This window comes from Capsicum annuum, chromosome 4 (genome assembly GCF_002878395.1).
Source record: "Capsicum annuum cultivar UCD-10X-F1 chromosome 4, UCD10Xv1.1, whole genome shotgun sequence".
Lineage (NCBI taxonomy): Eukaryota > Viridiplantae > Streptophyta > Magnoliopsida > Solanales > Solanaceae > Capsicum > Capsicum annuum.
The window spans coordinates 34,536,409-34,549,834 of NC_061114.1; the positions used below are offsets into that span (position 1 = coordinate 34,536,409).

At 35.1% G+C, this 13,426-nt stretch overlaps 1 protein-coding gene across 2 annotated transcripts; it reads left to right on the plus strand.

The window, feature by feature from the left end:
* Window positions 1-2,963: 2,963 nt before the first annotated feature.
* Window positions 2,964-12,894, plus strand: LOC107868051 (nuclear matrix constituent protein 1). 2 transcript variants are annotated; one of them, XM_016714610.2, is made up of 8 exons: window positions 2,965-3,385; window positions 6,614-6,823; window positions 7,561-7,814; window positions 7,949-8,219; window positions 8,296-8,379; window positions 8,738-10,776; window positions 11,381-11,552; window positions 12,292-12,894. In XM_016714610.2, exons 1-8 carry the CDS (start codon window positions 3,188-3,190, stop codon window positions 12,565-12,567), a joined length of 3,504 nt encoding a protein of 1,167 aa, XP_016570096.1. In that variant the 5' UTR covers window positions 2,965-3,187; the 3' UTR covers window positions 12,568-12,894. The 2 variants fall into 2 exon arrangements, with proteins under 2 accessions (XP_016570097.1, XP_016570096.1); XM_016714611.2 differs by lacking the exon at window positions 11,381-11,552 and having other exon boundaries at window positions 2,964-3,385.
* Window positions 12,895-13,426: the final 532 nt, after the last annotated feature.

The window sequence follows — 13,426 nt, forward strand, 5'->3', positions numbered from 1 at the left end:
ACTATGCTTTTTCGGTGCAGATCCTAGCTTGAGTATGAGATGCGCTAGTTGATTATCCTGCAGAGATTTTTGAGGTATTGGTGCGTTCCAGAGTACGGGACAGACTCTGAATCTCTTCTTATCCTAGCTTTATTTACTTTTTGAGACAAGCTTATGTACTTTCAATATTCTGAGTTGCATTAGATGCTCCTACATTTGTGACACTTAGATCTTAGGGTTTATGATATTTTTTCAGACTTTCATTATTTTATATGTATTTGTCCTGACTCCATTCTAAAAGTCTTGTTGTTGTTTATTTGATCTGTACTTCATTTTTTTTCGTTCTTTGGATTTTGATTTACCTACCGAGGTTGGTTCAAGGTAAGTGTCATCATGACCTTGACTTTTAGATCATGACATATATGATTCATAAAAAGTGAAAAGGAATATGTGTTGTGCTTTATGCTTTTCAATCACCCCCATCAAAACAAATAAATAAGAATAACGTCAAACAAACTTTCGTCATTGTACTCTTCTATTTTCCTTGAAGAAACCAATGAAGGAAAGTCGATCCGTAAATTTTTAGACTTTAACTGTTGCACATAATTCAATTATAATTATATTTATATAGGAAACTCTATATAGATTATTTTAAATATATTAAATATTTTTTTTGGAAAATTTAGGTTCACGATGGTGGGTATAACCAAGACGAATCAAATCTTTTAAGACATGTGTTGATTATCCAGATTGACAATTTATGTGGATTAGTCAGATGATATTTTTTATCCACGTGAGTTGTTTGGTGGCATTCTGTTAGATTGAGGAGTATTTGTAAGCCAAAAAACAAACGGAGAAGTATTTCTTGAGTCAAAACATAAACGAAAGATTTTTTGCTACATTTCGAACAGTTCAAAAATAGTTTTGACCCTTTTTTATTTAATAATTATACAAAAGGTTTATGTTTATTTATGGAGTTTGGCCTTTATTAAGAAAAAAAAAAAGATTTAGTATTATTTTTGTAAGTCCATAAGATAATTATTTTTTAAGAAGTAGGAAATTTTTTAAAAAGTTGGAAATAGATAATGTGAAGTGTGTGCAGACACACAAAATACATGGCTCAGAAGAATCCCATTCATTCCCCTCTTCCCAAAACTAGCTCGAAGCAACATCTTTACACCAATAAATACCCCTGGATTCTTCTTTATTTACACCTTTACCCCTCCCCTTTAATTAACTACCTTTAATAAAGTCGCTTTTTCATTACTACTATTAATAAGGGGAAGAAACAGACAGCGGTTGGTCAACATACCTGTTTCTTCACCTGCTTTAGCTGCTCTGTAATTTTACTATATTATTTCTAATTAATTATTTTAAATTATTTATATATAAGAAAATTAATAATATTTAATTAAAAAAAATAAAATAGACATTTATGACATGTGTGTTTCACCTGCTTCAATTATAGTTTTATTATATCACTTCAAATTAATTATTATAAATCATCTAGGTATTAAAAAATTAATAATATTTAATAAATAATAAGATAGATATAAATGATAAATCAATTCTTGATGTTTTAAATTAATAGGACATCTTATCCGAGACTTATTTAAAAAAATTCACAAGTATGTTTGCTCCATTTACTCCTAATTAATTATTGTAAAACATTTACATATAAGAAAATTAATAATATTTAATAAAAAAGGTAAAACAAACATTTGTAACATGTCTACTTCAGCTACTTCAATCGTAATTTTACTATATCACCCCTAATTAATTATTATAAGTCAATTAGATATTAAAAATTTAATAATATTTAATAAAAATAAAATTGATATAAAATGATAAATTAATTCTTGATGTTTTAAATTAAGATGATATCTTATATGAGACTCATTTAAAAAATTTTCACAAATATTTTCTCATAGTAATTTTGTTATATCACTTCTAATTAGGTATTATAAGTCATTTAGGACATATCCACTTCGTTGCTTCAATCATAATATTCGGTTGACTCTCTAATTTATTTTAGTGCTACTTAAATAGGAATAAAAGAAAAAATATTATAAATCATAATAATTAATAATTTAAATTATTTTAAGAATATAATTGAATATCAATGCCACAAAAATTTGGATAAAGAGAGTAACATATATTATTTGAAAATTACATAAAAAATATTATAAATTACAATATCTAATAATTTAAAATATTTAAAAATATATTAAGAATCTGATTGATTATCTAAATTATATTTGTATCACGTAAATTCGGGATAATTTTGATATTTTATAATTTGCATGTTTTATTGTTTTAATTTAGTAATTTGTTGATCCAAATGATGTTTTCGAATGTAATATGTTTTAAAAATTTAGTACTTTGTTTATTTTAATTTATTTACTTTATTTTGGTAAAATATTATATATTTAAAAATTATGTAAAAAAATAATTATAAGTCATAACTATTAATATCTTATAATATTTTTAAAACATATAGTAAAAATATGATTGACTTTTGAAATTCTAATGTCACATAAGTTGTGATAAAGCAAGTAACATAAATTATTTGAAATTACATTAAAAGATACTAAAATCATAATGATGAACAACTTAAAATATTTAAAAAATATATTAGTAAAAAAATTTGACTGACTCATAAATTCTAAAATTGAGACAAAGTGAGTAACATAAATTACTAAATTATATAAAAGATACTATAAATCACAATAATTAACAACTTAAATTATTTAAAAATTTATATTCATAAAAATTTAATTGACACTCCAAATATTATTTGTGCTTCATAAATTAAGATAACGTAAATAACGGGCTACAGTATCTAGTCATAATAATAAGGCGGCTCTCCAAACTCCCAAATCACCCTAGCTTAACGGATATAATCATATAAATTCCAAGGATAAAATTGTAACTTCACTAAAAGAATTGCCTGCTGGACTTGAAACAGTAAATAAATCAAAATTCAACAAACAAAAACTTAGTGGGTTTGCGATAAAGAGAGCGTGTTGGTAGGGTGGGTGGTTGAAGAACTCCGGCCAAGGGTTTTCAAATTCCGATTCCTTTCTTAATCAATACTACAACTTTTTCTCCCTTCTTTCATATTATTTCCATTGAAAGTTCAAATCTTGATCTGTAACTTTTGCAATTCTTGAAAGATTTGTTCCTCTCTTTGGGGGAACTTTTCATAATGTCTACACCGGCGAGGAAGGTTTTTTCAGGGTGGACGTTGACACCAAGAAGCGATCTGGGTAAGAAGACTGTTTCAAAGGGTAAAGATGTTGTGTTTATGGGTTCTGAACAAAAGGGTTTGTCATCAATTCAAGATTCTGGTGATACTGTTGACAAAGTTTTGTTACTTGATAAGGTGTCAAATCTTGAAAATGAGGTTTGTTTTACTAACCCCACTTGTTGTTTCTTAGTTTTAGTTTCTTTTTGGTGGAATAGATTGTTTTGCATGTTTGGTAGTTTTTGTCTCTTGGGTTTGGACTATTTGTTGAGTTAGTTGTGGATAAATAGTTGTAATTTGTTTGTTTTTGTAAAGCTATGAAGAATTTGTTTTGTATTTTGTCCATGGATCTTGTAGAATTGCTCTTGTTTTTTACTACTTGTTGTTTCTTGTACTGCGATTATAGTATTGTTTTGTTGTAGTTTTTGTTCTGTAGCTATTGGTTGTTTCTATTATTATGATGTGTTGTTTTTTGTAGTTCCATTTTTCCTTTTTGGGATTGCTTATTTCCCCTAAAGCCGATTTGCCGAGGGTCTATTGGAAACAGATTCTCTACCTCTGAGATAGGTTGTGCTATTCAGGAACAAAATTGGAGCTATTATAGTTTGAGGTGGGAGAAAGTTGTTTTTTTTGAAAGTCTCAAGTGTTCTCCTGTATGTCGCCTTTATAAACTTTGGAAGGCAAAGTAGTGGTGTTCTTCCAAATAAACTTCCAATACATTGAAAATGACGATTCTATGTTTCTCGAATTCCTGTAAACCCCTCAGTTGTCAGGGCATCCGGCAGCCGTGCAACTGTGCTTGTTGACAACTGAAGAGTGCATATGGGGTTAGTCGAGTTTTCATTTTCAAGAGAAAATAGATTCTGAACGTGAACACAGAAATCTTTTGACATGGGATGACTGTAGCCACTCATTAAGTTCAGAGTTTTTCCTTCACCTATTACAGGTTGGTTATCAGATGAATAATCACATATCCAGGGTGCGACGTAGTGGTGAATGAATTTGAAATGAACCATTCCTGTCAATTTAATTTGTGCAAGTTGGTCCCAATGGCCAGTGTTGTCAAAGGCGGAAATCCTTGAAAGTGTTCCAGGTCTATTGTGGCTTTTAACGCAATGTGCAGTTTAAGGGTGGGGTTTTAGTTGAAAAAGGCACAGTATTTGTAATGCAGTAAAGTAACAATTTCTCTTTTAACAATTAATATATCTCTTTGCGAATAATATTCTTGACACTCTTTTCTTTACGGTCCATTCCAAAAGATCTACACCTTTCTATTTGAAAACAGTTTATCAGTAACATTCTCATTTTAGCCTTAATGACATTTGCATATTGAAGTGACTCGACATTTTAAAGACAAAACGATTTTAAGGGTACTTTTGGTATGTTATATATATACAACTTATTGCAAAAATTTCTTTATTTTCCATACTCGATGACAGTCAAAACCATCAGGAAAAAGGAAAAATGAAATAGAGGAAATTAATACCAAGGAAGCAGTTTGAGAGGTAGATAGGAAGGTGTGGAGATCGCGGATAAGGGTAGAAGGCTAGCGGGAGGGTGTGGGTTGTAGCAAGCCATCAGGAGAGATCTTGTGTAGCCGGGTTAGTAATTTTAGGACTGGGTTCATAGGTGTCTATGGCTGTGAGTATTTGTTACTTATACGTGGGTGTCCCATTCATGATTTCTCTGTTGCTATTTTCTTATTTCGTGTTGCTTTATCTCTCGTATTTTCGTATTGCTCTGATTTACTTTTTATTATTCCTTACGCCTTTTTTGTTATGTAATCCATCTTCTAGTCTACTATTCTTTATCTTGAGCTGGGGGTCTATCGGAAACAGCCTCTCTATTTCTTCAGAGGCCCAGACCCCACTTTGTGGGAACACACTGGGTTTGTTGTTGTTGTTGAAGCAGTTAGAGAGGTGTTTGAAGAGTTTATATATTTTGATACCAATTTCACAGGCCATTCTTTTGGTGCTACAATGATTTCGTTGGGGTTGAGAGATTACGCCACTTATATGTATGCATTGTCAAACAGTGATTGTAATGTTACTTGGTACATGTTTATGCAGACCAAAAATCAACCTAAGATTGCTAGACCCACACTTGGTTGGGCCTGGAACTTTTGACGTGTTGAGCTAGGCTTCATTGGTAAACTACAATCATTTTTTTTTTTTTGATAACCAAGTAAACGACAAACATTTTAGTTGAAGGTCAGATTGTATTAGTAACTATCTGAACATTTATCCGTCTGAAGTGCTTGTGACCTTAATCCTGATGCAAGCACATTTTCCAACTTCCATTTCATGTGATGGGAAGTACATGATTTAAATCCTTCTTATTTTTCCTGCGGATGGGAGATAGGGTTGACTTCCAGAAAGACGCTAAAATTTTTATTTTGAAACGGCAATCTACTGACTGTTGCCACTGAACAAAATATTGGTTCCTCTAGTGAATTCTTCCCAAGTTTAGCAACTGCCTGTTGCCGCAAGGACAAAACCTCGGTTTCTCAGTTACGATTTCATCCATGGTTCAGAAGCTTTTCTACTAGTTCCTGAATTACCAAAACAGCTTGTTGGACTCTTGATTGTCAACAACAACATATAGTTACTATTTTCCAATCTCCCAAGTTAAGTCAAATTAAAGTAGAATGATTGATGCTAATACTGTTTATTGGTGACAGAGCTGAGTTGGGACTCAATTCCACTGGCAATCCTTTTTCCTTTTTATGCTTCTGGTAATAAGGACAAAAACACATGATAGTGGGCATGTGTGGGTTTGAACCATGCCATGAACAAACCTGGTATTTTCCCCAAAGTTTTGAACTTGTGTGTCAACTCTAGTTGGGCCAGAAGCCCACAAGGGATTTCTTCGATGTAAAAGGAAGTTGTTTTTAAATTTGAACATTCAAAATCTTGCTTGAATTGATGACAATTTCAAACTCGCTTCTTACCAGAGCTGATGTTATGAAATCGAACTTGTGCTGTAGTAATGTAGTAATTATATAATCTTCAATTCTCTTTTACTCATGTACTGTTTTGACATCTCAGTTTAGGTAACAGTAAAGACATTTCATGTTGTTTATGAGTTCATCAATCTATCTTCGCGCTGATATTTTCTTTCTATATCTGGGTGTCATGCTTTAGCATATAGAAGATCCTGTAAGTTGTATTTGCATGATATGTTGCAACCTAACTTAATTTCAGTCCACTGATAGAGCGAATATGGTGCAAGCCCATGCTGCTTCTTTATTTGATGCAAGCGCTTGCTGCTTCTTTATTTGAAGTGTTAGTGTTTCTCAGTATATAGATGCTGTGCTGTTGGTATTACTCCTCTTGAGTTTCAACAAGTTAACAAGGATCTTGTATGACCTTTATGTTTTTTCTGTAGCTTGTTGACTATCAATACAATATGGGCCTTCTTTTGATTGAGAAAAAGGAGTGGTCTGGTAAGCTTGAAGAAATGAAGCAAGCCTTAAATCAAGCAAATGAGGCCTATAAAAGAGAATGTACAGCTCACTTAATTGCTCTATCTGAAGTGGAGAAGCGGGAGGAGAATTTGAGGAAGGCATTGGGTGTTGAGAACCAATGTGTGCGTGAGGTACATTTCTTCTACTTTATTACAACCACGTGTTATAGGATAACACTGTTCTTTCGAGGAATGTGTGATGAGTAAAACATATAAAAACATCATTAATGATATGTGTCAATTATGATCTTACCGTGTACTACCTAGACATTCCATCTTATGTGCTTTAGAACATCATCAGTAGTTGTTGCCAAGGATTAGTAATAATGATGTGTGTCAATTATGACTATGCAGTATGGTAAACCATGTACCACAAACGTGCGTTTGTGCTGGAGTATGGTAAACCATGTACTAACAAACAGAAAAATTCTGCGTTTGTGCTGGAGCTATGTTTGTCTAGAATATTTCCATTTACCACAAACCTGTCATGCAAACAGTTACCTTGACTTATGGGGATGATAAAATTTATTTCTAGTCATGTAATGATCAAAGAAGGTCCAAAGCTTCTAAAACTCTTAATTGAAGGAAGGCACTTAGGAGGTAATTCTGTTGATTTCCAATTTTTTAATGTGGTGAACTTGCTCGATTCTCCTAAATGAATATTGAACATTCTAGATCCCCTCTAGCAAGGTGTCGGGTAAATTTTGAGTTCTTCACGAAGTATCTAATAAGGTGTTCTTATGTGCTTCTTTGAGCGAAGGTACTTTGCACCCTAGAGTTTTCAGTTTTATGATCACACTGGCCTCTATTGAAAAAGCATCTATTCTACCAGCTTGATTTTGAATAACTTCAATTGTTGGTTGGTGCAGTTAGAGAAGGAATTGCGTGAGATGCGTTCTCAGAATGCAGAGAGTAAATATGTAGCTGATTCGAGATTAGACGAGGCAAAGGCATTGGCTACTATTGTTGAAGAGAATTCACTACAAGTAGAATTGAAATTGCGTGCAGCTGACGCCAAGATTGCCGAGGTGAATAGAAAAAGTTCAGATGTTGAGAGGAAACTACATGATGTTGAGGCTCAAGAAAATGCACTTAGAAGAGAACGCTCCTCTTTCAATTCCGAGTATGTTCCTTTGAACGTTATTATTTTTCTCATTTCTCTACGCCACTCGTCCTTTTTAGGCTTGCAGCCTTGAATGATGAAAGTGATGTCACAGTATCATTGACAATAACAGCTTTTTTCCCTTGTTATGTCAGGCGTGAAGCTCATGAAAGTGCACTGTCTAAACACAGAGAAGAGTTGCAAGAATGGGAAAGAAAACTAAAGGAAGGAGAAGAGAGGCTAGCTGATGCCAGAACATTGCTCAACCAAAGAGAGCAGCGAGCAAATGAGAATGACAGCGTTTTGAGGCAGAAGCAGAATGATCTTGAAGATGAGCAGAAGAAAATTGACATAGCTAACTCAGTTTTGAGGAAGAAAGAAGTTGATGTGAGCAGCCGACTAGCTAGCCTTGCTATTAAGGAGAAGGCAAGTTTCCTTTGAATTCTACAATGGAGTAGCTAATGTGTATTTTTAATCTTTATTAATTTTCCATTTGACACAGGAACTTGAGGATGTGCGAAAGAGCCTGGAGATAAAAAAGGAAGAACTAGATGAACTACAGGAAAAGCTAAATGCAAAAGAAAGAGTGAGTACCTGCATGTTATTACTGATTTGTTATTCTGTATTAATGATTAATATTTACGAGGACAGTCCCTTCGTCTTTTATTCAATTTCTCTTCATCTATTTTTCCATAAGATTACCAAAAGTTGCCTCCTCTTGCTCGTATTTAGAAATTTCTTATTGTGCACCACTCCCGATATTTGGAGTACTTTTTTAAAACTTCACTGCTTTACATGATTTCTGGTTGTGGGGTTCCTTGTTTTGCTCCCTTTTTTGCTTTAAAAGTCTTTTGTTTCAGAGGTAGAAGGAACTTGAAAAAGAGCTGTGAAGTATTTTGCTGTCATATTTTTATGTACTTGTCCTTGTGATAAAAAATGAACAGGAGGAGATTCAAAAGCTAATGGATGAACACAGAGCTATCCTGCAATCTAAGGAAGAGGAGTTTGAATTGGAAATGAGGCAGAGACATACATCACTAGATGAGGAACTGAAAAGCAAGATGATTGAACTGGAGAAGAAGGAAGCTGAAGTTAATCATACTGACGAAAAAATAAGAAAACGAGAACAGGCACTTGAAAAGAAAAATGACAAAACTAAAGAGAAGGAGAAGGATATTGAATTGAAGCTGAAAGCATTTGAGGAAAGGGAGAAGTCTCTGAAGAATGATGAGAAAAAATTGGAAACTGAAAAAAAGCGTATATTAACTGAGAAGGATAGTTTACTGGCTTTAAGGGTTGAACTTGAGAATGAAAGAGCTGAACTTGAAAAACAACAGCTCAGGATTAATGAGGAAATTGAGCAGCTTAAAATAACCGAAGATGAGAAAATGGAACATGCTCGCCTTCAATCAGAACTGAAGCAGGAGATAGACAAGTGCAGACTTTTACGACACACTCTTCTGAAGGAAGCTGAGGATTTAAAGCAGGAGAAAGAGAGATTTGAGAAAGAATGGGAAGAACTGGATGAGAAAAGATCTGAGATCAAGGAGGAGTTGCGGGAAGTTAATGAATTGAAAAAGAAATTTGAAAAACTGCGGCACGCTGAGAAGGAAAGGTTGAACAAGGAGAAGCTGGAAACAGAAACTTATGTTCAGAGAGAGTTGGAAGCCCTTAAAGTGGCACAAGAGACATTTGCAGCTACAATGGATCATGAGAGATCATTATTAGCTGAGAAAACTCAAAGTGAGAAAATCCAAATGCGTCATGATTTCGAAAGACAAAAAGGAGAACTTGAGAGTGAAATGCAGTGGAAGCGGGAGGAAATGGAGTCTGCTCTGCATGAGCAGGAGAAACTCTTTGTGGAAGAGAGGCAGAGGGAGCTCAGCAATGTTTACAATTTAAGGGAAGTTGCTCATAAGGAAATGGAAGAGATGAAATCAGAAAGTGTTAGGCTAGAGAAAGAAAAACAGGAAATTTCTGCAAACAAGATGCATCTTGCGGAACAACAGTTAGAGATGAAAAAAGATATTGATGTGCTCGATGGTTTAAGCAGGAAGTTGAAGGATCAAAGGGAAGCTTTTGCAAAGGAAAGGGAGAGTTTCATTGATTTTGTCAAGAAGCAGGAGAGTTGCAGCTCATGTGGAGAGGGAATTCGTATATTTGAGCTTTCTGACCTTCAAGTTCTAAATGATGTGGAGGATTTTGAGGCCCCTGCCCTGCGAAGTGTTGCACAGGAATATTTAACGGATAGTCTCCAGGACACACTTGGAAGGGCTAACAACGTGTTGTCCCCTGGTGCTCTTAATTCAGGATCTATGGCTTCTGCCGGAACTATGTCGTGGCTTCGAAAATGTACATCAAAGCTTCTGAAATTCTCACCAGGTAAGAAAATTGAGCATCCTGCATCTCAAGATCTTGTTGGTGGATCTTCTCTGGAAGAGAAATTTGTTGGTGAGTTGCCTGATGCGGTGTCAAAGAAAGATCAACTAGATCTGGCTGTCTCCCTCAATGATACGTTTGATGACCAGAAACTTCAAAGAGATAACAGTGTTAGAGAGGTGGAAGCTGGCCAAGATATTCCTGAAGACTCTCAGCATTCTAACATGAAATCTGTCAGAAAAGGGCGTGGCAAAAATAGGAAGACAGGTCCGGCTAATTCAAAAGCGGCAGGTGAAAAAATTATCATTGGAGAAATTCTTAAGGAGTCTGAGAATATGCAAGTCAATGGAGGTTTGGAGGCCTCAATTAATGTGAATGAGGAGAGACAAAAAACATCAAGTCTCTTGGGTGAAGCGCGAAGTAAGACCAGAAAGCGTACACGCGTCCATGCATCACGTGGAACTGCAAGTGAATTTGATGGAAGTCATAGTGATGGACAGTCAGATAGTGTGACAGCCACCAGTAAGAGGAAGAGGAGACAAAAGGCTGCCCCAGCTGTGCAGATTCTCGGTGAAAAAAGATACAATCTCCGCCGTCACGGAAGGTACATGCCTTTTATGGTTGGTTTCTGAATTTCATCATAATGAATAGATATTGGTTTCTGAATTTCATCATAATGAATAGATAAAATAAACTGCTATAAATGAGATCTTTCCTTAAATGTTTAACGCAGGGTTAAAAGGAATTCCTAAACGGGATCTTTCTTTAAAAGTTGGACGCAATTTTAGGAGTCCCCCCACCCCCTAAACAAATAATAAAATAAATAAAACCTGACATGCAAAAATAAATTGAAGAAAAAATTTATAAGGGTTTTTTCCTGGAGGAAAGAAATGAACCTCATACTGTCCCCATTCCTCCCCATCTTCAGTGCTGCAACCAATAGGTAAAAGCAGAGAATAAATGGAGCAAACTTAGAAGGTTTAGCTGGTCCCTCTCTATTTCTAGGAAAATTAACTTCCACAGCTGTGACGACCACACGCTGATTTTAGGTCGCATGGAACTCTTTTACCTTTGAAAGGAGATGACCAACTTTCTGGTTGCTCCTCTTTTTTGTGGTAGATTTACAGTCTCTGTCACTCCTCTACATTTCTCACACTATGGGAGCTGGGAGCAGGTTAGTGTTTTGACTTTACATGTTTTACCATCAGTGCTGCTGTAGCAACAGCAAATGGATCCTTGCCAGAGGTGGTCTCAAAATCTCAGGAAGAAAATGGGGACTCTAAAGCTGTGCCAGAAACTCTTCCTGCAGCAGGCAGTGTTGGAGATCCTGGAGAACTCAGAAACTCCGATGCTGCTCTTCCCACTGTAGCCAATAGCCCTGTAAGTATGCTCTATGCTCCCGTCTTGTGTGATGCACAAATGTGCATTACTCCACACCCTTATTACTCCACATATAATAATTTCTTTTGTCTCCTAGCACCACCTCCTTCTGGATATTAACCCACAACAGCGCTGGTGCATGAAATTGTTAGACATCTTTTTCTATTTGACAAGTAAACAGGCATCTTATTTTATCAAATGAAATATTCAGTTACAGTTTTCTAGCGACAACTGTTCCATTAAGGGGTCGTTTTGCTGGTGCAGTGAGGAGATTTAATCTCCACATAAAATCCAGCGTTATTTATACAACGTTTGCTTGCTATATTCCTTATAAATAATACCTGTAGTATAAGTTAGGCGGAAATGTATTATTATTGTACGCGGTATAGATGTGGAATAAGAATGAGTAATTAGTAATATATGGATTAAAATCACTAAAATGGCAAGTGCTGACATAGTTAATGAATTGGTAGAGGACTTTTATTTTTTTAAAATAATGGTAAATAGCTTGGACAACCACGGTTAGCCCAAAAAAAGAAAGTAAATGGACTTCTATTTTATTTAAAAAGTAAACACGTTTTAAAATTATACATCGTACATGAATTTGTAGTTAATATCAAACCAAACATCCAACAAGAAATAATCCCTGTATTTTTTAATCTTGCATTGCCATTGCAACATTACTAGTTCCTGCATAACCTGTCTCTAAATCAGTACTTTGCTATTATTTCTCTGGCAGTTGAAAGATGGTCAGGGATGCAGTGCTGACATAGCTAATGAATTGATAGATGATTTGGGATTAAGTGAAGAAGTGAATGGAACATCAGAAGGGCCCTCAGCTTACAGTGTCTATGACGAGGAACACAGACGTGACCCAATTGTGCGAGAAGATGGAGAACAGGATGATGATGAGGATGCCAGAGATGAAGACAATGAGGTCAACGAGGGGGAAGAGGTTCGACATCCTGGTGAAGTCTCAATAGGGAAGAAGCTTTGGACTTTCATCACCACATAGTGGAAGGCTGAAATGACAGTGCACATCGGTTGCATGTCTTGAGGGTAGTTTTCTAGGCATGTTAACAAGTATTTCCATTCATTTTGCGAGCAGCACTTTCATGCTTGTAGAGTTTGTGTAGTGGTGTGTGTTTCTGGAAATGAAGCGAAAACAGAAGTAGGTCGAGTATGTAGTAGCTTTTTTTAATGCTTGTGAGTAGGGTGTCATATGCTTGCATATTGTTTAACAATCTTAGTGTCCATAATCTTGGTAGCACGATTTAACTAGTGAAATTGTAACACTAGAATTCTGTTTACTTTAAATGTTATTGAAACAATGTTACAATAACTTGGTCGTTTGCTGTTCCATTTTATTTGGCACTTGAAATTACTTGGTCTTTTATAATGAGGATCTCTTTTTTTTTTTGTTTCCGTATCTGTAGTCTTAGTTGTCAAATCCACCCAATTTCTCCATCAACCACCTGATGGAGGAGGGACCAATTTATATTTCGGATCTTATAGCCATTGGAATTTTTCTTGTAGCTCAACTTACTCTTTTTTCAGAGTTGTATTTTACATATAATGTATTTGATCTTAGTTATACATTACGGTATCAAGAGGTTTAATTTGCTCCAAAATGCTTCAATTGGGTCATATGGTCTTACCGAGGTACTTGATTAATCTGATATAAACCTTCTTCTGACTACAATGATGAAAATCGATCTCCCCTCGGAACATTTCACTGACAACTCTTAACCCCCCACTCAGAAATGTCTAGAACGTGGTGTGCACTCACTTGCAGTGACGTGGATAAAACAACAAATCTGCACAGGATAACACTAATGACGCATCATCTTTCATAATCTAAAACTACAGTAACT

Excerpts from the sequence above, each read along its gene's own strand:
- LOC107868051 (XM_016714610.2), top strand. The coding sequence starts at position 3,188 with ATGTCTACACCGGCGAGGAAGGTTTTTTCAGGGTGGACGTTGACACCA. Across the intron at positions 6,824-7,560 it reads AGAACCAATGTGTGCGTGAG|TTAGAGAAGGAATTGCGTGA; the intron begins GTACATTTCTTC and ends TGGTTGGTGCAG. Across the intron at positions 10,777-11,380 it reads AATCTCCGCCGTCACGGAAG|TGCTGCTGTAGCAACAGCAA; the intron begins GTACATGCCTTT and ends TTTTACCATCAG.